A 26623-nucleotide genomic window follows, 5' to 3' on the forward strand; every position below is an offset into this window, starting at 1 on the left:
TTAGCCTGCGCCGATATAACCCACGAAGAACAAATCAATTTTATGAAAGCCCGAACAACCTTCAGTTTCGGTTAGTTAAAATTTGCTTTCTGTTTGGCTTTGTCTGAGGATGTGATGAACTTTGGTGTCGACATTCACAATTTTTGTAAAGAGAACTGAAAGCTTAGATAAAGTGTGTAGCATCAGCAATTGAAGAATAGAAGGAAAGAAAATCTACTACTTCATTAACAGAAATGATATATCTGCGAATTTTCACTCAAACTTTGCCTCCTTTCCAAATCCTTCAGTACATTAGCAAGTCCGTTCATATCTTGTTTCTTCCCCTTCAAGTGAAAATCTTCCATTTTTGAGTGAGACAATTTTATCGACACCTGTTACTCTTCCTAAATTACTTCAGTCATTATTATCCGATACAATCATAGACCTAGACTACAGGCAATAGTGGCCGAGCCTTTCTCTTAAAAAATGTTCGTACAGAACCTACCCTAACCACCACTTCTCTTGCACTGTTTTCCCACAATTTTTCGAGTCTGTGAAGTGTGCGTATTTCCGTTATATCTCAAGAAAATGCACTCTCTAGCCTGTTTATCTTTTCGTTATTGTTCAGTGGCGTTATAATATGCTTCTACTTCAGATGATGTCTCAATCAAAGCATAAACTGAAACAATCATCCCGTATAACTCGAACCCGAATCGAATAAGATATTAATCGCTTCCCATCGAGAACCCCTCGATTCCAAATCACCGAAAATTTTCGCTATGTTACCCATTTTAAAAATTTGAAAGAAATTCCTTAGCATGACTTATCGCTACGTATACACAATAGACGCTCTTAACAAAGACAAAAAAAATAGTTCAAAAAATCAGATTCCTATTCCATTTTAACGTTAACAACACTTGGTCGCTGTGCGACATGAGATTCTAATTCGTGGTATTGATGTTCCGTTCCGTCGTGATGATTGTTATCTTCGATCGATGGACTGCGGCTCTGATGGTGACTGTTGAGCATTTCCAATTTCACCTCATGATCGGTCGGTATATTCGGACTGATCATTTCGAAATAGGTGCCCATCTGATTGACCGGACTGCATGGATCCGATGGGCTGAGCAGATGTTGGCTCGGGTACATATGGCCTTCGGCGCCTTGCGAATGAATGGTTATGTAGCGCGGTAGACTGAATTTGGTGCTATTATTGTTGTTTGCTATTATCGACGATGGCAGACTGGTGATGGGCGATGGAATTTGTGTATAGGATGGAATCGGAGACACGTTGTGATGATTCGATGGCGAGTGATTTTGTGATTGTTGTAAATGAGTTTGTGGTGGGGGTGTTGTGTTATTCGGATCGGTGATGTTTGCCGTGGCCGATTTGATGTTATTTTGTAGACTACGAAGTTCTGGTTGAAGGGAAGAAGAGGGAAATTTTAACGAAACAATTTTCAATTTTTTATTACAATGACACTCACCATTGCTGGAGTCTTGAACGATGTTCTTTTCACTGTTTGCCGAATTTTTCGTTCCCTTCGGTTTACGTTTTCGTGTCTAAAAATAAAAGACGAAAATTAGTTATGGTTTGAAACAATAAAATTGAGATTGAGATAATAGTGAATGCGTTGAGCGAGGCATTTCAATTCTACCAAACCGTCTAGCTCTCTTTTACAGATTTTCATTGGTTGAAAGACAAATTTTGCATACGAAAGCCTGTGCAACTAACTAAAATTCAATTTACTGCTCTCCGCACCCCGAATAAAATGCAAATTTGAAGGGAAGTTTAAGTCAATAGATTTGGCTTCTTCAATTATACGACGTGAGACACATCCATAAATCACGTCAGCATTTTTCTTCCCGAAAAATCCTCTTTTCACACTATAGGCTAGACTTCATTCCCCTCTAGCACTGACATATGAATTTCCTCTAATCTGAACGTAAAAACTGATCATGAGTTCGTGTAAAATGGTAGCACAGCTAACAGTACAGTTAATAGTGATTTCCCTAGAGCATTTAATGCCGAGCCGACTCACGGTTCATTGATTTTATATGAAATAGCACAAAACAAAACCTTTTCTGATCCGACAACAAATGTCCGTTCAATAACTGAGTTCAGGACGTCACCGAACTGCCCATCGGATGATCCGCAACTGAGCAAAACTCTCCTTTCATTTACTAAAACTTTGATTTTAAGACCCAATCTTTTCTGATTTCGCTTCAATCATATAAAGCTTAAGAATGAACATTGGGAATATAACCAGAACCTAGACGAACTTCCTAAGACTCCATACCACAACAGAAATACTAGGAAGGTATCCGATTAGCAGAGTTCGTTACCTTACATTAATGTGTTTAAGATCCATCGATTCGTCATATATATCAAACCTTAACGAATCTACCACACGAAAACTAAGCAAAGACACTCAACCAAAAAGAATCCATACCATAAAAGCAAATTCACCAACAAACCATATAAATGCTAAACACAACATTACCTGAATGGTGTCTTTCTTCATGGCCAACGGTCGATGAACATTGTGTAGTTTATAGTATAATCCACAGGCATTGCAAACCGGTTCACCGACTTGGTTTCTTCGCCATAGCGATGTTTGTGACGTGTGGCAATTCGAACACGACAAACCGACACGCCTCGATGCACTCTATACGTTTATAAAAAAAACGAAGAGAGAAAGGAAAAAATGAACATTTGTTAAGTTTGGTTCGTTTTGTTATTATATAGCAAGAAAAAAGCGTGACAAATGTTTGAGCGGTAAGTGCATGAAGGTACTAACTCCAAAAAAATGTTTCATCTTTTTTGTTTTTTAAATAAGTTTTTTTTTTGCTTTAGAAGATTCGTAAACACATACCAATCGTCTGCTGGATCTTTCCTCGGGTACTCGAGGTGATACGGAACTAAATGGATAGGGGGAGGAGTACCGCTTATAGAAATCCGTGCCTTGTTCAGCGGCCACTGAAACAATATTAGAAATATTTTTCATATTCGAAACTACATGTTTTTGTTTTGTATCTGTGGTTTACAAAGGTCTAATTAATTAAATTTTGTTATTTTTTGTGATTTGCAGTTTTTTTTTTGTCAATAATATTGTTGGTGTTGCAAAAAATTATAAAATCAAGTGAATAGAATATAAGCGAAGTGTGAAAGATTGGAAGGAAGAGAAGGATTTAAGATTAAGAGTAAAAGAAATGGTTTGGTCGAGGGAAATTTCTAATATTTTCAGTTCCTCCTAAACATTCAACAACATCAAAAACGATAATAAATTCAATTAAATTCAAAAATCAATTGGCCGTGCGCATTTTCCGGATTTCTATAAACTTTTTCACTCCCGCCCCATAAAGTTTCGAACCCACAAATCTTTCGTCGTTTTTTTTTTGTTTTAAATCATTTGTGTGTTCGACATTTATTTTCGCATGAAACATTTTTTTGGTCTCAACTCAACAATGGACATTCTTCGTTGAGATATTAGTCTTTTTGTGTGTTTAATATCAAAATCTTTTTACATGAGCTAGAGAAGAACAACAATTTACCAATCGTCTAGGCTGTTTGACTAACGGTCGATTCATTCCATTCATTTTATGGTACAGGCCACATGCATTGCATAAATAATGACCGGTTCCGTCGCGTCGCCACAAAGGTGTCGAAATTGCACCGCAATTGACGCATTCACGTCCTTCCGTAAATAAATCAGCTTCAACACCGCCTAATCCGCCTACTTTTGATACATATTTTATTGAATTGATATTATGGATTTAATTGAATTTATTACAATTTTTGGTATTTTTAAAAACTTTTTTTTTAATTTTTTGGTTTGTTGATGATGTCGAAATAAATGCATTCTTTAGTGGGTGTGTGTGGTGTTTATTTTTAAATTTTTTACACAAAGAAATGGTTAGTTCGGTATGAAAAGATGCAAGTTATTTATAAAGTAATAGATAAGTGAAAAACATATTTTTTTGTGTGTGTTAAATTTATGCGCATTACATATAACAATTAAAACAGAAAAATATTTTTTTTTAAATATAGAAAAACCGTACCCATAATATTGTCGAGTACAACAATATTTTTACGAAATCATTCTCTTTACAGAATTTTTAGTTCCTGCAGGAAATGAGTCAAAACCCCGTCACACAGAGACAAGTACATTATTATATATTTATAGAAATATGTGAAGATAACAGACCAGAAACACAGCATGTGTAATAAAAAAACAAATTGAAAAATATTGTTTAACATTTTCGATTATTGACTTTCCGTTTATATGGTGTGTCGTCAAGTCTTTCGCTTTCTGTAATTGAGGTACATTAAATGGTATGATGTTTTGGAATGCTCTTTACATTGTATGATGGACTGTATCCTTTCCAAAAAAAAGAGAGAAATAGTTTGCGCATAACATTCGAATTGACCGGAATTGACGGAAGAATTTAAAATTCTTTGGAGCGATAAAAAAAAGGTATAAAATATTAAGGACAGAATGAAGGAGTAGATAGGTATTTTATGCGCAACAATTTCTTGTCTGAGAATTTTTTCGAAAAAATGCTACTGTTTGCGATAAGGACACAGGATCTGAATCGTTCTAGTTTAAAATGGGTCACTCAAATCACAACAAAACATCATACGACGAGGAACAACGAAGAGGATATGATTTTTAGTGAATTATCTCAAAGTTTTAGAAATATTTCAATATTGTAATCGTTAGGAATGTTCAGCTTTCGAAATTTACGATTCAATCAGAGTCTACAATATGGACCATTTCTTTGAGAAATTCTTAAGATTTACTCATCCTAGAGAGAAAATGGATTGGATGGATATTTAAATGGCTAATGTATTATTAGGAATTGCCCAGTAAGGCTAGAAACTGAAACAGGTCGTGCCAAACTGACTCAATCGCCTTGTAAAGAACCTGATGTTCATCTGTTTAGAATGGTAACCATCAATGTAAGTACGTCCCCTACAGTAGCATTGACATTATGCAACGGAAAGCCTATGAAATAGACTAAATACAATGCCGCTTCGGACTGTAATCGAGATCTTCACAACAGAGTTAGATTAGAATAATATAAAGGTTCCGAGCCCTATTGTCGGAATTTTTAGTGAGAAAACTCTTCCCGAAATGTGTTGGTTGTAAATGTTTCATTGGACTGTTGGTTCTAGCTGAGACTGTTTCATCGCTTATTATAGGAACCGTGACGTAACTAAACGAAAGCAAAATTCGTTCTAAATGACTGGAATTTTAAGAGTTTTGTGCGAACGCCCCACTTACACGGTTTTTTCTTTGTTTCGTCTCACGAACTGTTTGTATTATGATGAAGAGTGATCTAAAATTTTGCAGATGACCTGTTAATAGGGACAATATATTCCAGCTACGGAATTTCTGGGCTTATTAGACCCGGTTTACCAATGAGAATTTTTCTTTTCCAATTTTTTTAGGAGCATTTTACCGTTATTTCCTTCAATTTCTACCAATATCGGCAAATATAAAGGTAGTCCTATAATGGTAACCCATATTAACTAAATGCGCATGAAAAGAACTGGAAAGGTTGCCCGAATCAACAATTAAAATTTACCGATGCCAGGCCAGAGCAGCAGTTTAATGAATCTGTTTGAATTATGACACCAAACGAAGAAAAAAAAAAACGGAAAAAATTACTAGCAAACCAAAGCCCCTGGTTGTTTGTAACGTAAATTGGGTGGCATTAAATGTCCAATATTTTCATTTTTAATATTACACTTTTGAATGCATGGTATGTTGAATGTACGGTTACGTTTTCATAAAGGATCATATTCAAGCAGAACATCATCAAAACAAAACCGATAAATTACACACTCGAATATTATACTTTAGTTGCTCATATGTCCTGTAATCCAGACTGTATGGTTATTTTTTTCATCTTCTTTTCAACTTATGTGGTTAGGGTCTGGGGTCAACTCTCTGTTGAAACCGAGGTTGGACGTAAAAGCAACAAAAAATTTATGGCCCTTTTTTTTCTTCATCTGGATGGTTTAACGAGTATGTGATCATATTTGAGTGTTTGTTTGGTTTAAATGGTAATTTTGGGAAAAATAAATAAATAAACCTTTCAGCGCATATCAGTGAATATAAATGCCTTCGGAATGGAATATTAAAGAGGTTCCTTTTTCAACTGAATGGTGAAGACAGTCGTTTCTTCTACCACGCCACGGTTCGAATGAGAACAGCAATTTTCGTATTTTCTTAAAATCATTTTTTGTTTTGTTATAGTAAAGCTGTGGGTCTTTGCGAACCTCTTGATTGTCATTTGTTATCGTCAACCACGACAAGAACTAGACGATGAACTCTGTGTAGCATCCGTTTATTTAGCCAACTGTATGTTAAATCGAATGAAGTAAAAGATTTGTTATCAAACAGAAGAAAATTACCTCAAGCAAAAGAAGTAAAGGATTTATTGATGGTTTTACGATCGACTTCTGTAAAGGGTGACAGTGTTCATTAAATCTTGTACTTCCGAAAATTTAAATTTATGTAACGAAGTAGTAGCAGACCTTCAGGTACCATCTTATTTGGCAGTGTAAGTATATTCCGTCAAAAATTTATGAAGTTCTACCACGGAGGCTGAGAAATACATATTTAAAAAAAACGGCGTACAAGAGGGCAGAGTACAGTCCAAAATGCCGAAAATCATGCACGACTATTCATATACCTATCTACTAATTCGTAATTAAATTACGCTTCCCATCATTCGGTCATACCTCGTCTATCTCTTTCAATATTGATGTTTGACAAAGAAAAAAAGAATCATCGTACGGTAAATGGCATCCCTGAGCTCGTAAATTGCTCCAATGTCAGCGACAACATCAAAGATAAGAAAACAAGAAATAAAACAACAAATAAAGTGTGATAACCAGTCGAGCACATATTCAAGTAAACAGAAACTCCATGTCTACATCTATAAATTGATTTGAACACAATAATGAGCTGTGGTGTGTGGCGGTTGATCGGTAGAAGAATTATTTAGAAAAGGCAACGACGTAGCAAAGGAATGAGGTGGAAAAAAATATTTAGCTCTGGAGAGGGACACTTAACTTTCTAGGTGCTTGACATTCTTCGGAGTCAGTTCACCGATCCTATCATACAAATTTACAACTAACTAATGTCTTTACAATAAACATTTCCATCTTTTCGTATCTTTGCAACGAAATCTAATCGAGTCAAAGGCCTCTTTGCAACAAGATCCTATTTTAACGAAGAAAAACAACAACTTCGAATTGCACCAAGCATAAGCGTGACATCTAATTACACACATATATTGTGTGTTCACTTGAAAAATCAACACGAAAAGAAATCTTGAATGTTGAACAAAATGTTGAAAAACGAGGAGAAAAATAAGAATTTAAAAAAAGATCTGAAAAAGTTTATCGCGTTAAGGTCAGCATAATATATTCTCTTCGACACAAAAAAAATGTTCATTTGATATTGTTCTGGATCAACAAGATTTTCATTTAGACAACATCGGAGAGCTGATATCAAATTATTAACAAAAAAAAAACGAAGAAGAAATTTCAATTGACCTTCAAAAATCTTGCGAAAATAATGAAATTTTTTAAATTAAATTGTATGGACCGGATTCGATTTTGGACTGATATACAGTTTCCTTGCCGAACGCTATTACACACTGAAACATGGAGACCATAATTTTCTGTCGCTCATTATCAAACAAACTATCCTTATGTGTGGCTTGGCTACACATCTACCAGCCATTTAATTATAGACCTCAGCCAAAAATGGTGCAAATGTTGCATCAAGTGACAGGCCCGGAATGTCCATACTAAATGGATGCTCCAAGACTACCACGGAAATGATTGAACGACAGAAAAATTAATGACAAAACATAGAAATGGTAAACTTGGAGCATCCAGCCCAAGGACTCCTAGTCACAAGTTGATAAAGACGAATAATTTTTTTCCGTCACTCACACCACACTTCAAATTTAATAAATTGAGAAAGTGAAATGTTGACAAATTATCAGATTAGAATCCTCAAAAATCGCCGTTACGATATGCAGAAAAGATTGTTTGAACGTGCAGGAAATCTACGTCAACTAATTTTATTAAAATTAACTTACTTGCTGTGAGTGAAGCTGCTGCTGATATATTATGAGTCGTTGGCGGACGACCACTCCGTCCACTAGATGCGGTCGTATATGCCGACACACTGGCCGAATCAAATTGACTAGTCCATGAATCAGTCTGTATAAATTGAACAATAGAATTGGTTATAATCTGCACAAAACAACTGGTAAAACCAAACATCGTACCTGATGTGTTGAAGTGTAATTGTACGGATGCGATCGATTATTCGTTCTGTAACTACTTTGTGTTAATCGTTGAAACGCTGGCAATCCACCTTTTGGACTTGCGTAATCGTCCGTTGTCAATCCACTGCCAGCCGACCACATCTGGGATTCATGCGATGGACTATTGTTGAAGTATTGCATATTACCGGAGGACGGTGTAAACGTACGGTGTGGTGAGTACATTGGACTGATGAATGGAGGAGGAAAAAAAAAGGTTTTTAATCGAAAGAAAGTAAGGCAGGAATTTCGAATAATAAATAAATCATTTTTCAGGTTCAATTTAAACATTAATAAAATCAATGAGTCAGACCACCCTCAACGAATTGAAACGGTTCTGTATTTTATTTATGTCAAATATTGCTGATGTTTCCAACAACAATAATGCAATTTGTGAATCTTTAAAACAACACACATCATATTGATGCTACTGGATTTTTTTATTGTTTAAATCCCGACCGACCGAATTTTAGCCATTGCAAGTGGTTTGTTTAAACTGAAAATAAACATGCGAATATATCATATTTTATACAACAATAATAACTTAATACCGCAACCGAGTGTGACTCAAATATAATATATTGTGTGTGGACGCGATGCGAATGAATTTCAAAAGAGATTGGAATACAAACATTCATTTCGTTTGAGTCCTAATGCTCTGTGTTTAAAGGGTCTGTCCTCTTTGTTTTCTAAGGCAAGTAGAGTTCTTTCAGAGGCTAATTGAACATTGGTACCTCTAATTAATTAAAAGAAACCCCTCCATGAAAAGTATTGTCCCTTCAGTACTGTCGAAGAAAAATAAGAAGTCAAAATTCCAATCACGGCTTATTTTTGGGGATTTTAATTCAGAAAATTCGGAGAAATTCCGAATAATATGGGAAAAATTCGGAAAAAAATTAAATCAAATTCCGATAATAGGCCCTGCTCCAGATGAATAGAATAATAGAGAATATTGGTGTACATTGAAAGCATTATAAGAACCGACAATTTTGATTCCAATTTATTCTATCCGCATGTGAAAGCCATATCGACGTTACTAAATACGTGCCATAATGTTATTCTCAACATCATGATTCTCGACAGTGAATTTCACTGAGTGAAACTGTTTTCTGTTTGAAAACGAAGCACAGTTAATGTCAATCGAATTTGTGCCTAACTAAGCTTCAGCTGTTATACCAGCTGGTTCACTCTTACAATCACATTTCTTATACTGATTAAAATGGTTTTTTTACAGTGTTTTACAGTTGTGTGACACACTGTCAAGTTTGAGTACCCTATTTAGAGTACCACTCATGTTTAAAGCGCGTTCCTTCAATTCTACCACGTGATGCGTGTGATCGTGAAACCCGTATAAAAATGTATAATGGGCGTGTTTGAATGAGTGGGTCAGCTGATAAAATAGCTGAAGCTAACTTAGACTTGGTTGACAATAACTGTACAGAGAGCGTAGGTGAAATTTAGATATGAACTTACTTCAGCTGTTTTTCAGCTGGTCTTCTTACACAAACAAGCTCATATAAACAAGCATAGGCATGAGCGGACCAGTTGATAAACAGTGAAGCAAATTCATGTCTAAATTTCACTGGCGCCCTATGTAATTTCAAAATCTAAAAATTTCTGTCTTGGCTGAATTTTTACAAAAATTGTGCAATTCGGTGTCATTACATTAATAATGGGATACGTTGGTCTGTTTCATAAGGTCATTTCAAATTTGTATTAGAAGAGCTCGCATTATAGGATACGATTTATTAAAGTAATCAGTGGCAACTAAAAAGCCTAAAATCATCCTAAAATTAGGTGCCGATTGCTAATGTTGACACATGTCACATGAATATCTCAGCCCACCCTTACATTCACAAATCATATACGCAAAATTAGCATAAACATCAAATTTGACCATAAATCTTTTCTTTTTTTAATTCGTATTCTTTCTACTACTGTCTTCAAACATCATAATTGCAACACAACTTTTTTCCATTATAAAATCACACACTGGTCACCGGAATGTGAATTTTAGGTGGCTCGGCATGTTCATGTGCTCTTGGAAAACAAATAAATGCGCGAAGAAACACATTTTGTCGTTTGTTTATAAAATAATAAAAACAAAACGAAAAAATCGAGAAACAAAAAAATCGTCGTCATTCTTCTTCTTTTAGTTCCTCTCTTCTACTCAACTTGTGTGTTTAATAATAATAATTTTCAAATAATACAAACAATCTGCGTTATGATCTTTGATTGTTTTTAAATATAAATATCCGGCTATAGAAGCAGAGAATATACATTTCGAACTGTCCGTTCAATAGTTTCTTTTATAGCCGTAGCTGTTCCATAACCTTTTTCCAAGACTTCACTTCCATTAACATTTCTATTACGTTTTTAATTCTTATCAAAGATCAAAGATTCATTAATGTGTGAATGAGTTAGACTTGATTTGATAGAGCTATGAATGGATTGCGCACTATTAAGGTTGCCCAGAATCGGTATTACTCATTAATCAGGAAAATTTTAATTCAGAATACCAAAAATCAGGAAAATTTTTTAGGAAACGTAAATTAGGAAAAATATTTACGAAACCAAATATTAGGAAAATGTGAAATTGGGAAAACATAAAACAAGTAACACGAAAAATATGAAAAGTTGGAAGAAAAATTAGTTTTTTTTTCCATGAGAGTTGCATAGACTCTCACCAATAACTCGCCATTCGATGATGTCGACTATATTCGAGGATGTCGACTACATTCGAGTACATCGTCTTTATTAGAAGACATCGACTATATTCGAGTACATCGACAATATTAGATGACATCTACAAATATATTGACTATATTTGAGGACATCGACTATCTTCGAGAACATCTTCTATATTCAATGAAGTCGACTATATTCGAGAATGTCGACTATATTCAAGGACATCTAGTATATTCGAGGACATCGACTATATTCGAGAACATCTTCTATATTCAATGAAGTTGACTATATTCGAGGATGTCGACTAAATCCGAGGACACCGATTATATCGACTATATTAGAGGACATCGACTACATTCGAGGATGTCGACTATATTACGTGACATCGACTATATTCGAGAACATCGACTATATTTGAGGACATCGACTATATTAGAGGACGTCGTCTGCTTTATTCGAGTACATCGACTATATCCGGGAATAGTCGAGCATATGACCAATGCTCATTGAGCATATGAGAATATATCGAGTAAGTTCAGTTCGATTGTAATTGGAAGACAAATAAATTATGACTCGATTGTACTGGAATTCACTTCATATACATAAGTACAATATTGCGCACGCCAGTAATATTATGTTTTTTACAGATGATGTAGCGCCGCAGGCCGTGAAGAAATTAAAAAAATAAAAAAGCGGGGTCGAGGGGCGGCAACCCCCGCAAAGGGGGGTCAAGGGGGGAGTATCCCCCCTTGCACGTCCTTATAAACTTTGATGTGGATATTTTGTCCGATATTTATTTTGTCCCGAAACTCATTACAATTTCTGATTCATGGTTTTCTTAATGCTTAATGCTTCCTAATAAGTGGAGTTCCTGATTAATTTTTCCTGATTTGTGTTTCCTGAATAATGTTTCCTGATTTTTGTCTACTGATTATTGGATTCCTGATTTTTGTCTTCCTAATTAATTCATACATCCCCCAGAATCGAAATAATAAAAATTCTCAAAGGCTTGGTTGAAGCTTCGAACAGATCAAACTCATTCGACATTAACTCAATCTCCTTGAAGATGATAGTCCAAAGCGAAGAGTACTACGTTCTTGGGATAATTTTGAAGTGATTCCATCTGCTTCTTAATTTTTGTTTCTTTAGATTCCATGACAGTGAATATTTTTGGAAAGACATTTTCCCACATTTTCAATAATTTTCCGGGATTTTCCTGGAACACATTTCTCCGAATTTTTCTAGATTTTCCTCAAAAATATTGTCGAAAAATTTGGAATCCTGGAAAAATGTAAGAAAATATTTCCCAAAAATAGTTCCTGCTCCATGTTTTAAAACTGGGAAACCGTGGAATGAAAACCCGTTTTCATCTAAACCACTCGCGCGTAAATTTGAGAATTTCAAGTTTTCCAAATACCACAAAAAATTTACCAACATTTTAAATCCAGACTTGTGAAAATCCATTATGAAAGTCAAAATAAATTCGATAGAATTAAAACAATATCACTGACTCATTCCAGTTATTCCACAACAAAGCAATAACACAACTACTACACACTGCACTGCATTATTTATCAGTCCTAACAACAGATCTGCACATTGCACAATGCACAATAAAATCAAAAAATAAAATTTATCGAAACCTATGATCATCATCAAAGAAGTGAGGAGTGAATTGTTCGCTTTGTGATTGTAAATAAAGAGAAAAATCAAGATTCGTTTTTGTGTGTTTGTTGTGTGTATGTAGATTATAAAATGAAATATGTCACGTTGGAACAGCACTCATATTATAATAAACTGTTACCAATATTTGAACCATATATGGTTTATTCGGTGCACACTCGGTATAAATATGTCTGCATTTCAATATAGAGAATTGTACGTGTGCGTTTTGTCATTTAGCTGAAAAACAAGTCTAATTACTTTATGAATAGAAGCATATTAAATCTATAGTTAAAATAATGGAATGAAGAACCAGTAACAGAACCTACAGCACAAAGAACATTGTAACAAGAACTTAAAAGTATTTTAAATCGAAAAATTGTTTATGCGACAATTATGCATCTAAAAGTGAAATAGGATGACTCAAAGTCAGGTTGATCTTCTTTTTAATGTACTAAAATTGGCAGTATAACGACTGTTGCTAGGGGAGTATGGGTGGTAAATTTTTTATTACACAAAATTAAAGTGCAAATTCGTCGTATCAAATTGGAGAGTCAAGAGTCAAATTGGTCCTGGTTGGATGATCCATTGTACTAATTTTCCGTTACGGGAAATGTCTATTTCTAGAAAATCTATTAGCTAAATCCAAACTTTACTAAGACTTTCCAAAACTTTTTTAAATTTGGTAAAATTTGGCAACAAAATTTTTTTAATAAGTTTTGGAACATCTTAGGCTAAGATTCTTAGCAAATTAAATAGGTCACAGATTGAATGGCCATTCACAAAGTAAAAGTACACACTCTTATCAGGAGGAAGGGGCCAGAAGAAATTGTGCTAACACATTGAAAGACAACTTTTCATACATTTTTGCATACAATGAGGTGTGGGACCTTAAAATCCGTCACTTTTCACGTCCGCACTTTGTGAACGTACCATTATTGAACGTACAGTTATAATTTCTTGCCTCATCTGATAATCAAAACTTTGTCGCATCCTTTTAGAGACGGCTAGAGTATCGGAACAAAATCATTAAATCTTTACTTCATTTGAGTAATATTTTCTACAAAATCTATTACATCGTTAATTGAAACAAACATTCTCGTATGTAAGAGAGGACTATCTAGAGCTCATTGCTTATTCTTATCCATGTTATCCATAGCAGATGACTCAAAGGTCAATCAAAATGCTTTTGGCTAACACTTGTCAGGGGGCGTCAGTGCTTCTGAATATAAAAGAGTCTGAATTTGGAATGAGTTAAATTTTCTGATTCTATGCTATAGCCTCGGCTAAAGCCACCAACTTATCCATCAAGTGTCTACTTTTCGACCAAAAGGTCATCTCAATTAATAGACTCTAAAGACTCACTAGAAATGTATCATGGCCACCACGAACAGGTTTATCAAAAATATCTATTTTTATTCAACCACATTAATTATAAAACAACAAGTCCAATAATGAGCTTATCTATTAGTGAAACAGTGAATTGCATGACTATATTGTCAAAACAGAAAAAAAAACAATAAAATTTTGCTGTTTGAAAGCTGCTAAACAAGCATTCAGTTGTTACATTAATATGCGTTAAAAATAAATTAATTTTGAGTTTATATTGTTGAGGAACTTAAAAGGTTAATAACCCCTATAGGAACGACAACAAAAAAAAGTAGTCACAAAACATCTATGCAAGCCACCATAATGTCCAATTTATTTATTTCGTACTTAGAGAAACATATTAATGTTAGCGTGACGTCATTTCAATACCTTTCTTCAAACATTCATTCCATACCTGCATCATGTTCAGATATATTGTCATACTTCTGTGACCATAGTGCACATTTTTCTTTCTTATTCAATGGGCGTAACTAAAAAAATTATTTCTTTTTTTAATAGAATGAGGAAGACACCCTTGGATACTCAGTTTTTTTTTTTGGTTGAACAACATTCCATCATTTCGTTTTTAATTCGTTCTGATGGATGTTTCGGTTTAAAAGCCGCACGTGCTGCTTTTTAACTTTACATAAATTAAATAAAAAAAGGTTTTGGAGTTTAAGTTAAAGAGCAGGAAACGATACTTGGTCAGTAAGGATCTCTTTTGTACCATCATAATTGATTGTTAGGAATTGTCGTTATTGTATTAGTGAATTGCGGAGCACAGCGATAATTTATGAATAGAGACAATTGAGTCGATAAGTCGATGCATTAGTGAGAATGTACCATAGTATGCCTCTTAGCTAGGTCACAGTTAAATTTACTACATTTTATCAAAAGACCAGGAGGGCCTGAATATTGAAGTTAGAAGCTACGAAGACTTGTAAACGTCTTCTATAATATTAAATGCGTATAATGGACAAAGTGGATATAAGAATAATATAGTATTGACATAGAAAGCAGGAAGATGCGGGAAATTAATTTATTTCCATCAGTGTCTGCATCTTTGCTTGATTCTTAATTAACATTCAAGAATATCTGCTCTTGGTTGTTTTATAACATAGGTTGTCACAACGAGACATTATTGCACTGTATTAATCGACTAAGTCATCTGCTATGGTCAGCGTAGGTAGAAATAATTGATGAGCTCTGGCTCGTTTGGTCTTATATTGCAAAATGTTAAGTTGAAACTAATGAAGTAAAAGATTTATAATCTACTGACAGTATTAAGGAAATAATAGACTCGGCAATTGTGCTGGTGACACGTGACTACTGAATACAACCATTGATCGAATTCGACCTGAAAATTCTGAAGGGAAACGAAAGAAGATCACTGGGACACTTGGCTACGTTGGACAGGTATCCTGATCAATACCAGCCTGTAATTTGGTAAAAGAACCAAATACGAGCCACTGCTGTAATACGAGCCCTCTATTGTCATGTTATAGCAATCTAAATTTTCCATCTGTGATAACTCACAACTCGAGCCCCCTAAACACCTATACATAGTGACTAACGTATGATGTATTTCGTTGCTGTTCAATTTGTTTTTACTAAACACCAGACGTTCCAATGATTAACAATAATCATTTAATTGTGTGCTTAGCTTCCATAAACATCCATCGACCAGTGTTACACGATGAATAACGAGAATTTAGTTTTAATATTGAACAATTTGTTTATTCTGCAAAATAGTGGACATTCGAACATGAAATTCCCATTTTACATTGAACCATCACACAAACACTGAATGCGAGAAAATCGAAAAACAGTGACAAAGCAAATGTCTTATGTGACGTCAGTTATCAAAGAGTTTGTTTAGTCCGCAAACGGTTTCGGTCGATCAAGGGAAAGAGACGTTAGAATTATTGTTCGTTATCTATGAGGAGTTATATACAAAACATGACATAAAGTCATTGGAAGCATGTTTGAGAGAAGGCACGTAACGTGTTAGATAAAATAAGAAAATAAAACAATTTTAAGTTTCGTTGATAAACTTACTGACCTACGTCAATTTTCAGAAATTAAAAACAAGAAATTTGTGTACTTTGAAGCATTACGATTACGAAATTTGTTTAACGCCACGATTTATACCTCGTACTTTTCGATGGTTTCGCTTTTTAATCAAACGTTGGTTTCATGTACAGAATTTAGTTATTTGTATGCGATTGCTTCGCGAGTCAAATCTGTCCGACCAAACTCTCGCAAAAATCATAAAATAATAATTTACATAAACTTCATAAACAATTTTTTGTTAATATGCGCAACCATACGTACACTCTAGATGCCATTAAAAAAAATGTGCGCAAAAATGAGAAATTATGAAACTTAATCCAAGTTCTGTTTGTGATGTTTAATTTTAAAAGAAACGGAATAAACGAACTCGTCGAAACATCACAAAATATCCAGAACATCTAATTTGCGAATGTACACTCTGAATCTGAATATTGTTACAAGGAAAATATGTGCTGTGTGTCGTTTAATTCGATGTATATTCATAAACATTCAGCAGCCAACATACACACATTATGTATAGCAATGAATTGGATCACATTTGAAATGCGATGAGACGAACGATATAATATGTGAATGGAGATCCATTTCAGAGATAGAATTTTTGTTTAAGCAATTTCAATGTAAACATGAATACCATCTCCGCGTTTCTGGTGGCTATGGAATTTTTAACAAGAAGTGTGTGCAACGTTTGCTGTATGTGTGTCTTGAGTTGTGTATTGAAATTTTTTATTGAAAGAATAATAATCTAAGGTCTGACTAATATAGTATGACCAGACAAACGACTAAATATTTTTTTTACTGTACGCAAGCCCCGAAAAGACGTTGCAGAACTTTCTTGTGACTTGAATTACAGCGAAATTAACCATTTAGAAACAGCTAGTCATCTGTTCTAGACAACAACTATGGTAAGTAACCAGTGTGTGACCTTTTAGTAAAGTGTAGAATTGTATGTTAAAACTGAGGAAGTAATAGATTTTGTACCATAGCAACTGAAATTGAACAATGACCAAAATCTAGAGACTACTTTAAACAACAAAGATCAAAGATTTGATGATCCTTTCCCGTAATGCCTGATATTTGTGTGGTAAATGAGTTAGGGCATTCCCACACGTTGTTTTGCATCGACCTAAAATATTATTCTAAGGAAAAAAGCCAAATTTCAACTGAATGCCTCCAAAATGAACCAACTTTTCTACACGTTAGTCTCAACTTCGAAACGTACAGCCGCCCTTAAAATATTTTTGATGACATTCGTGACATTCTATTGACAGATAAATGTCGATAGACATATAGTTCTAGCTACCGGGCAGCTCAGACAAATTTATATTTACCGTGGCTACAAACGACCTCATTCAAAACAAAATGAAAAAAATTCGATGCAGAGCGCATTGGTACAAATATTACGATTATGAAGCACTTGGTGGGCAAGATTTGACCCGCGAAACAATTGCATACGAATTACGAATAATTAAATTCTGTACATGACACTTCATCCGACCCTGGAAAAGCCCCTCATTAGCCACATACACTAATTTGTAAAATGCCCATAAATTATAAAAATAAATACAAAAATCCAAAAGGCACTTAAGCAATCTCCCGACTTTACAGACTTTACAGACTTGGAAAAGTGACTGAAATGCAGGGCTCATTTTATTCGATCCATACAGAAAATTTCAATGATATAATATACAGCGTGAGAACTTCTACCCAACAACGCATAAAAAACTTAGTGTAAAAAAGATGCAAGATTTTGAGCGAGTAAATGTATAAAATTCTCTCACAAAATCGTGCATCTCTCTTGCACAAAGTTTTTTAAATGCGTTGTTGGGCAGACTTGTACCAAACACGGCGAAAATAACAGAACTATTTTTGAAGGTGTGTTGATATTGAGATTGTCGAGAATGTGTAGAAAATTGTCCTGCTGCAGGTTTGATAGTTTCTTCCTCGAATCAAAAAATGATGCTTTGCTTTTCTTGGTAAAAATAGTAGTCCTAAAACGAACGCAAAACTGAAAATATCATCGAAATTACTTGAACTGAGATTGTGAGCTGTTTATGGTTCTGTGACCGTGAACTAATTATAAACGGTTCTTACGAATTCAAATCGAACATTTCTGCATACAGTTAGGCTGCATCCAGCTATGAGATTTTTTTCAAATAATCAACGAGAATGACGGATCATTAATTTTGTCTCTGATATTTAGACAATCAGTTCCAATATGTTTCGCAGTCCCTTCTGTTGATTCACTGGCACTAAATATCCAATTTTTAAGAAAAAAATTTTAAGAATTTTTTAAGATAAAATATTGGGCATACGATCAATTAATTGGTATGGTGACAGACAATCATTTTCTAACAAAAATTATTTCACTGCTGCACTATAATATCGCTTTCAATATAACTTTTCATTTGATTAATTGTTCACTAAAATTATGGGCGTGCGATAAGCTTAATAAAGATAAGTCTCAAATAATTATTATCGTCTGAATAGGGTGGTCGACTAATTAATAAAAACGGTAATGCAAATTTAAAATTGAACAAAAAAAAGCTAAACTCACCTGGTTGAAATAGCTGAATGAATTCCCGTTTCGTATGCACTCGTGTGTATGATCGGTGAATGTTCATTTGTTGCTTGAATAGCGCCAATAACACCGGCACTGTACATCGATCGATTATTATTTTGACTAGCACCACTGGTTAAATTCGTAAAACTGTGAATATTATTGTCGAATTCGTCATGGCCCAGACCGGGCGGACTTCTCGAATCACCGCAACTACTTGCCGAATTGCTAATGTTATTGTTGTTCGCATTCAAAAATGCACTCTCTTTCAAATGATGCAAATCGCTGGACGAATGTAATGTGAGGTAATGGGATGCTTCATCCGCACCGTTATCTACAATTGCACAATTTTCATCTTTTAATGTGTCGGCTATAACTTCGTCGATGGTACTGTTCGCCGCTGTACCAACGTCACTGTGATGATTCGGTGTCGATGTTGTGTAACCGGGATACATAGACAAGAGACCGGTTCGCATGGCTGCTGCTTCGGCACTGATATTATTGTGGTTGTGATGATCAACAGCCTGCTGGATATCACTGAAATGATGATTATTATTCGCTGCGATAATGTTGCGTTGCTCAATTAATTCGTTATCGCTGTGGCTGTTGTTATTGTTGTTGTTGTTATGGTGTTGATGGTGGTGCGGCTGATGTTTCTCGGTCATTTTATCGATGTCAGTGGGCTTGTGGCGCAGGTCTAACGACGAGTCATAGTTCCAGTTGCCGTAATTGTTATTATTGCCCTGCAGATAATGGTTTGTGTTCTGTATGATTTGCATGGAATATCGAACCGGCGATGTTGACGGTGACACCTCGTTTGCATAGCGACACAGATCTGAACTACTTAAATACCGCGCCTGAGCATTCTCTATGATCACAGACGGATTATGATTCTCCTCGTACGTCTTCCGAACACCTTGTTGCTGAACCATTGTCATATCAGTTATATCCGAACAAATTGGATCGGATAGTGATGCACCACGTACCGCTGCACCGTGTGCAATGTCCGGTGATGTGGTTGATAGCAATAGAATATTATTTTCACTGTTGTTCCCTTCGCAACGATCGTTCGACGAATTCAATAAAATATTTTCACTTTTCACAACGGACTCGATCACTGATGTTGCTGAACTATCGATGCCAGTACTACTGTTGCTGTTATGTGGTGAAACGACGACTGGAAGTTTGAATGCGGCAGCGGCTAACTCGTACGGTGTGGTATCGGTCGCTGAAAGGGAAATGAAGAAATAAACAACAACGACAATGTGTATACCAACAAAAATTATGAACCAAAACCGAAATTGAATAGGTCTTCATGCGCTTGAGTGAGAGGAGCATAATATTCGAAATGAACTTGATCGTAACATTTACTGCATGACGAAAGAAGATAAAAACGTCTGTTTGGTTCTATATGCTATATTATGGTAGGAACTTAGTCACTGTATACATACCGATGATGTGTATATATACACAAACTGCATGCGGATATAATGAATATTGTATGGGGAATGAGAGGAAAGAAGATGAAAACAAATATATCAAAAATGATGAAGATTCTCTGTCCGGACTATAAAACGTTTCGTTTCTCAACCATGAATTGCTCATTATTTATATACACCCGAAAGTTGTTCCATCGGAAAATTTGACTGTACTAGACAATCATTGTACACACAATCAGAAAACTATACATCAGTTTTTCCCCCGCACATATGCACACGCACACATCAAATTCGAAATGAACGATGAAAGAGACCAACCAACAAATCCACGATACGCGATGCTTTATTAAGTAACGCGCATGACAAGATAATCAAAACTCATCGGCGCATGGGATTGGTCTGACGAGAGGATCACACAAGCAAGAAACAAAAAATGTACCCACCATTCGTATACACCCAGACCATGGCTTTTTTGCGTTCTCATCTGCTGTTACAAAACAATTTTTTTTTTTCTTCGATGCAGAGCATAAACTTGACTTTCGATTCCAATTTAATGTCGCGAACGGCACACGTATACATTGTTGGCTTCGCTTCAATAACAAAAATGTCTTAGATTGTGTTCAAAGGTCGTTTTGCAGGTTTTTGGTAGAAGATAAGCGAATATGCGAAAAAGTACTTGGAGACGTTAGGTTGTTACAGATCATACATTGGATTTTAAGCAAAATTATGCAAAGTAAATACATTGATTGTTGTGAGACGCATGAATGTTGCATTATACACCAACTCATCAACTATTTTCGATAATTTAAATTCTCCAAATTATCAAAAATTTCTTGAAATTATCGAAAAATTATCAAAATTCTCCAAAAATAAATTTAAGAATTTCGATAATTTTTGTAGAATTTAGAGAATTTTTCGATAATTTCGAGAATTTAAATTATCGAAAATAGGCCCTGGTAGAATCAACATACAAGCGAGCCAATACCATAGTCATCTGATATTGATGGCGAAGACAAAAGTAAGCAATAAACTGTATTCTTCGTCATCTTATGCAGCCTGAATACAATGTTAAAGTCAATGAAGTAATAGATTTCATATCAAGGTGAAACGACTTAGATCCGACATTTTAATAAGAAAAGTTAACGATAAATTCTCTAGACTGATTAAAAATTGATTAAGTTCAATGATGACAATTCGGATGTACTATGTTGGTTTTCTAGTTGTAATTGTAATAATCTAGTAACCGGAAGACTCGTTTTAGTATGCGCTGAGTTTTAGTTTTGTTCAGTCTAATTACTTATTCTATTGGAATGGACGCTTTCAATAAAGTCTACTATATTTTGTATTCCACTGGTTTATTTGCTACTCCCTGGAACATGGAAATCTAACAGGTTATGGGCCCAGAAGACGCATTGTAGGACAGGGAGGAATTTGTTCGGAATCGAAAATTATTGAAAATCAAAATTACGGAAGTGGTTGGTGGTGACATGATACTGATCAGGACCGGACAATCGGAAGTAGTACAATTAGAAGTGGTCCAATTGGAAGTGGTACAACTTATATTAACACATTCGCAACGGCACACGATTATAAATCGGAATTGGCTGGAAATTCTGCACGATTTGGACATAATGAATCGTGGAAATCGAAAACGGAATGTGAATGCAGTGAATGTCAGTGGTGTTGGGAGTGGTGCAAGCCATAGTCCAGCTGATATGCGTGCAGAAACGGGAATTGTATGAATGCGGGAAAGCTGTGTGGTAGAAGGAATTGACCACCTGGAGATGAAAAGTTGCGGTAGAAGGAATTGACCGCGGGGAATGGAAGAATGCAGTAGAAGGAATTGACCGCGGGAATGGAAGGATGCGGTAGAAGGAATTGACCGCGGGGATTGGATATAATTTATACTGACACAAATTTGTATTGGAATTTGGTACTGCTAACGAGGAAAACGATTGGAATCTGATTGGTGGAATAATAGTAATTAATAACAGCGATAATGGCCTTGAATTTGGAAAATGGCAATAGTGGTATCAGAACATACTAAAGGAGGTGTTGATGATTTTGATATCGTTGATACGAAGAAGGCTCTAGAGTCTAGATTATTACAATTAAGGAGGTGTGTTGGTTTTCTAGTTGTAATTGTAATAATCTAGTAACCGGAAGACTCGTTTTAGTATGCGCTGAGTTTTAGTTTGGTTCAGTCTAATTACTTATTCTATTGGAATGGACGCTTTCAATAAAGTCTACTATATTTTGTATTCCACTGGTTTATTTGCTACTCCCTGGAACATGGAAATCTAACATACTAGACTAAGCTAATATTTACCCTGACTTTTATATGATTTCGATAATTAGATCAGAAATTTTACCTGTTAAAGGTAAAACTTACAAACATTTTATCTTAATTCTTAATCACTGGGAAACGTAATTTTCCGAATGATGTGGCTATTTAAAAGTTCCTTCGTTCTCCAAATATTGACGAATGTGCGGTGATACACATATTGATTCCGAGTACTGGTTCATTTCGGGACACTGGTGCCGCCCCATGTATAAAAAATCAATAAATTTCTCGAGAACGACGAAACGACGTACATCATTATAAGTAAAATTATTCTACGTCTCCCAAGGATTAAGTGTTGTCTTTCAGAATCTTTTTCTCCGAATTATTCTGATTATTGGGTTTCTACCGATATTTCTACTTGATCAGTGGATATTTACAGATTAACATCTTTGTAAAAAATGAGAGTGTATGATCATGTAACCTTGGTTCTAAAAATCGACCCATCCTCAAAGGAAGCCCACTATTTACCTACTGTAAATATCCTGCTTTTTTCGACTGTTTACATTGAAAACTTGAAAACCCTTTCTTCTCCAGTTTTGATTCCTACTTATGACACTTGAATTGTAACTACCTCGTTTCCTAAACAGCGGTTTGTCTTGATGAGCTGCACCTAATCGAGTTTTCGTCTTTTTATTTTTCAAAACATTGTATCCGACTGGCGCTTTGGACTGGATTCAAACGACTTATGTAACTCATTTTGCAACTCTTCATAACTTTGGATTAGTACCACACTTCAAAAAATAATAATAGAATTCCAATGTTGTCTACAACCAATTAAAACAGAAAAATATTTTTATTAGAATTTTCGATGCAAATCCAGAGGACATTCCCAATGATAATTTCAAAAAAAAGAGAAATGATAAACGAATGACCTATCTGACCATTTCGCATTTAAGTTTTTTTTTGAACACAGAAAAAAAATCTAAATTAAATTCCATTACACACAAAAGCAACAGAGCTTCATGAAATTGTATGGATTATCAGCAATTATTTTATGAGAAATGCTGCTTTTAATTAAATTTATATTTTCTGTGTTATTTTTTCTCTCTCTCCGTAAATTTATAAATTCACATCAATTCTGATAGAATGAATGTATTGGAAAAGTTAAAAAAAATCATAAAAAATAGACCAATAAATACATCATGACCTAAAGTGACCTGTGCTGTGTGTTAAATTTTATTTAAAAAAATATATTACAAAATGCATACACATGTTCAAATGAAACTCAAAATGTTCATTTAAAGTGTCACAACATAATATTTCTTTCTTTCTAGAGATTTATTTACTTTTTCGTTCGAAATAAACAAATTTTTGTGTGAATTTTCTTGTAAGAATTTTCTGAAAGTAATAAATTACTACAAGTATAAGGTTTCATGTTAACTAACTGGAGTACCAGGAATGCCCCAACTGACATTGAATCGATGGCATTGATGAGTTGGTGAATATTTTAGAATATTCAATAAGTTAGTTATACTCCGATTTTTTTTAAGCAAAATTAGCGAGTGAATTTACTTAAGATAGGAAAGATAGGAAGAAATTTGGAAAAATAAAGAAAAAATGGAAAATTAGGAAAATTTGAAAAAATGTTTTCCCGAAAATAGTCACTGGAAGGCTCACGATTAGAAACAACCATTCAATAAGAAAAACCTATCCCATATTTCTGCCGACAGATCTCTGCATCATTGATTTTTTGTTAGAGGCCATGCATAAAATTACATGTCAAACATGTCCCTATAGAGCGTTTGCACTATAGCCATTTACCGCTTCAAACATTCTTAAAAACTGGTATTTTGCTAACTAGTTAGTAAATGGGATGTTTTGGGAAATATATTTGAGATTGCCGATACGAGCCGAAAGCGAGTTCGGCAACACAAGTTATGCGCAAAACGCCCATTTACTAACGGGTTAGCAACAAGATTTTATGTACAGCAGTTGGATCCACATTTTTTACAAACGTCAAACGCACTCAACATATGAAAATCCATTTACGCACTACTTTGATCGCACTGCTGTACATAATAGTTATTTATGCAATCGAGGTGCAAAGTACTTTATTAGGCTCTAATCGTGAGCATCGTGAGCCTACTAAAGTACTTTGCTTCGAGTTGCATCTAACGTATTACGCCAAAGAGGCATCAAGAGTTTGGAAATTTCGCATATTACGATGATTACGATGATAATTCATCGTTTGTTAAAAGTATCATATTTTACATCATTTGCGAGATCATTTGCTTCGCCGTAACGAGCCAGAGCTTATCGTTTCTGTGGTCGTTGTCATTGACAGATGATTAACAGTTTCTGAAATTTACGTAGAAACTTCCTGGTCCCATCCAATTAGGGATGGGGTAAAATCTGTAGTGGTAAATTGTAATTACTATTTAGGAAAAGGCAAGAAATCTAAAACAAACTTTGAAATTTTTACTCATTTCGAATAGTTAAATGCAGAAACGTAACGTGTATCATTAGCGAATTATAAGAAAAATTAGAGTTCATTGATTAGGATCCGCCTCAAATAGGCTGATGATGTTAACAGAAACTATTTTGATAAATTAAAACAACAAACATTGTACGCCTGTCGCTTCAGAGGTAAATGAATAAATTTCATTTTTCTTATAATTCGTTAATGTGACATGTCCCTTTTCTTCATTTAACTATTCGAACAGAATTCTGTCACTGCTCTAGCCTCCATTCCTTCTAACTGCGTCGACTCGATTATCGAAGTATATTCAACCGTGCCGACTTCCACGGTCAGCAGGAGCTCAACGAGATATCAAATTATTATAAATTTTCGTAGACTTTTGTCATTTGCGAACCAAATGGAAAACGAGTGAGTATGATGGGACCAGAAGAAAACCGCTACGAAAAGTGGTTCGATAAACCATAAACGCTACATCAATTATACCGTAATTGTTCTTTTAGTTTTTATCAATAAAATTCATTCGGTGTGTTCATAAATGAATAAATTACAATTCAACTGGAATATGTTATTACACACTTAACAGCAATTATGTATATACACGTATGTGTTGTACGATGTACATAACACACAATGGGTTCTGCTAGCTATACCATAAAGCAGCTAATTAACATGTGTGACCATTTCAGAACAACGACAAAAAAACATGTATGTGAGAACTAATTTTTAGTTCCAGGCAAATTTAACAGAATTTCAACCAACCACAAAGCCACACATTTAAAATTTTGAAAGAAAAGAAACGGAAAAAAAAGTTGCAGATTAAACATTTAGGCTTATGCCACAAAATTTATTGCTATGATCTTCTCAATCATTAAAAATGTAATGCTAAAAACGTTAAACAGTGGGTGGACAGAATGTACGCCTTCAAAATACAAACAAACATATGGTCTTCTTGTCTCATTTTTTTTGCTAATTTATTCAAATGGGTTGGAAATAGTTGATCGTTTTATTCAACAAAAAAAAAAATTAACTGACTAACGAACTTTTCCAAATCCCTGTTCAACAGAGGAACGATCATATGCATTGGATTCTTGGACAAACAGTAATTGGTATATTTCGACAACAACAAAAATATTCATTTATCTCTCTAGCGGGTTAAATGGTAAATTTTTTATTATATTTTCTTTTATGAAAAAAAAATGTTTTTTTTTCTGTAATTTTTTTGATAAAAACAGATGCTGATATTCGATTACATTTTTGTCTGTATTAACGTTATCGTCGTGTTTACACACAAGAAAAAAAAAACGCCCCGTATTTAGGAGACACAGCACACGATATCTTTGTAGATATTGGGAAAATATTGGGAACAAAAATTATAATAAGAAAGGATTGTGTCGTTATTCAGATGATTTATGATTTATTTATCTAATTTATTTTTGAAATGAAAATTTATTTTTATTGTATTGACTTTTCGACTTCAAACGAAACTAATTTAAGAAAATGGCCCAGACACTTATACGAGAAAAGTGGAGGGGAAAGAGTTCGGAATGAAGAATTTGTTAAGTCACCTAAGAATGAGAATGTAACGTAGGTCCATTGGCCAGTCAACATCCCTGTGTCTAATTAAACCAACTGATGCTCGTGGTGGTGTTGCACTTGAAAAAATATCCTAAATCTTTAGAGTAACTTCTTCTTACGAAGATACAATAGTCTTACAGGGCGTTTGATTTCCGAACTAC

At 34.7% G+C, this 26623-nt stretch overlaps 1 protein-coding gene and 2 long non-coding RNA genes across 8 annotated transcripts in view; 2 read left to right on the forward strand and 1 right to left on the reverse strand.

Moving 5' to 3' along the window:
- LOC119076614 (box A-binding factor-like) overlaps positions 1-26623 on the reverse strand; it is a 38059-nt gene continuing 11436 nt past the window's right edge. Inside the window, exons 1-8 of one of the 4 annotated variants that reach the window (XM_037183475.1) lie at positions 20137-20576; positions 18683-19913; positions 8299-8524; positions 8107-8230; positions 2856-2959; positions 2484-2648; positions 1467-1542; positions 1-1397 (exon numbers count right to left, since the gene is read on the reverse strand). In XM_037183475.1, coding sequence (XP_037039370.1) covers positions 871-1397; positions 1467-1542; positions 2484-2648; positions 2856-2959; positions 8107-8230; positions 8299-8524; positions 18683-19913; positions 20137-20290 — 2607 coding nt within the window. In that variant the 5' untranslated portion in view covers positions 20291-20576 and the 3' untranslated portion in view covers positions 1-870. Of the gene's footprint in view, positions 1398-1466; positions 1543-2483; positions 2649-2855; positions 2960-3507; positions 3720-8106; positions 8231-8298; positions 8525-18682; positions 19914-20136; positions 20583-26623 lie in introns of those variants that run through there. The other 3 variants (XM_037183473.1, XM_037183474.1, XM_037183476.1) reach the window with 3 other exon arrangements.
- Positions 529-25665, forward strand: LOC119076633. Its single transcript, XR_005087669.1, has 3 exons — positions 529-583; positions 16048-16051; positions 25654-25665. It is a non-coding gene; the product is annotated as an uncharacterized LOC119076633 (long non-coding RNA).
- On the forward strand, positions 2633-13182 carry LOC119076632. 3 transcript variants are annotated; one of them, XR_005087667.1, is made up of 3 exons: positions 2646-2772; positions 2837-3854; positions 13170-13182. It is a non-coding gene; the product is annotated as an uncharacterized LOC119076632 (long non-coding RNA). The 3 variants fall into 3 exon arrangements; XR_005087668.1 differs by lacking the exon at positions 13170-13182 and adding an exon at positions 4094-4108 and having other exon boundaries at positions 2837-3031; XR_005087666.1 differs by lacking the exon at positions 13170-13182 and having other exon boundaries at positions 2633-2758; positions 2837-3721.

This window comes from Bradysia coprophila, unplaced genomic scaffold (assembly GCF_014529535.1).
Source record: "Bradysia coprophila strain Holo2 unplaced genomic scaffold, BU_Bcop_v1 contig_232, whole genome shotgun sequence".
Taxonomy (NCBI): Eukaryota; Metazoa; Arthropoda; class Insecta; order Diptera; family Sciaridae; genus Bradysia; species Bradysia coprophila.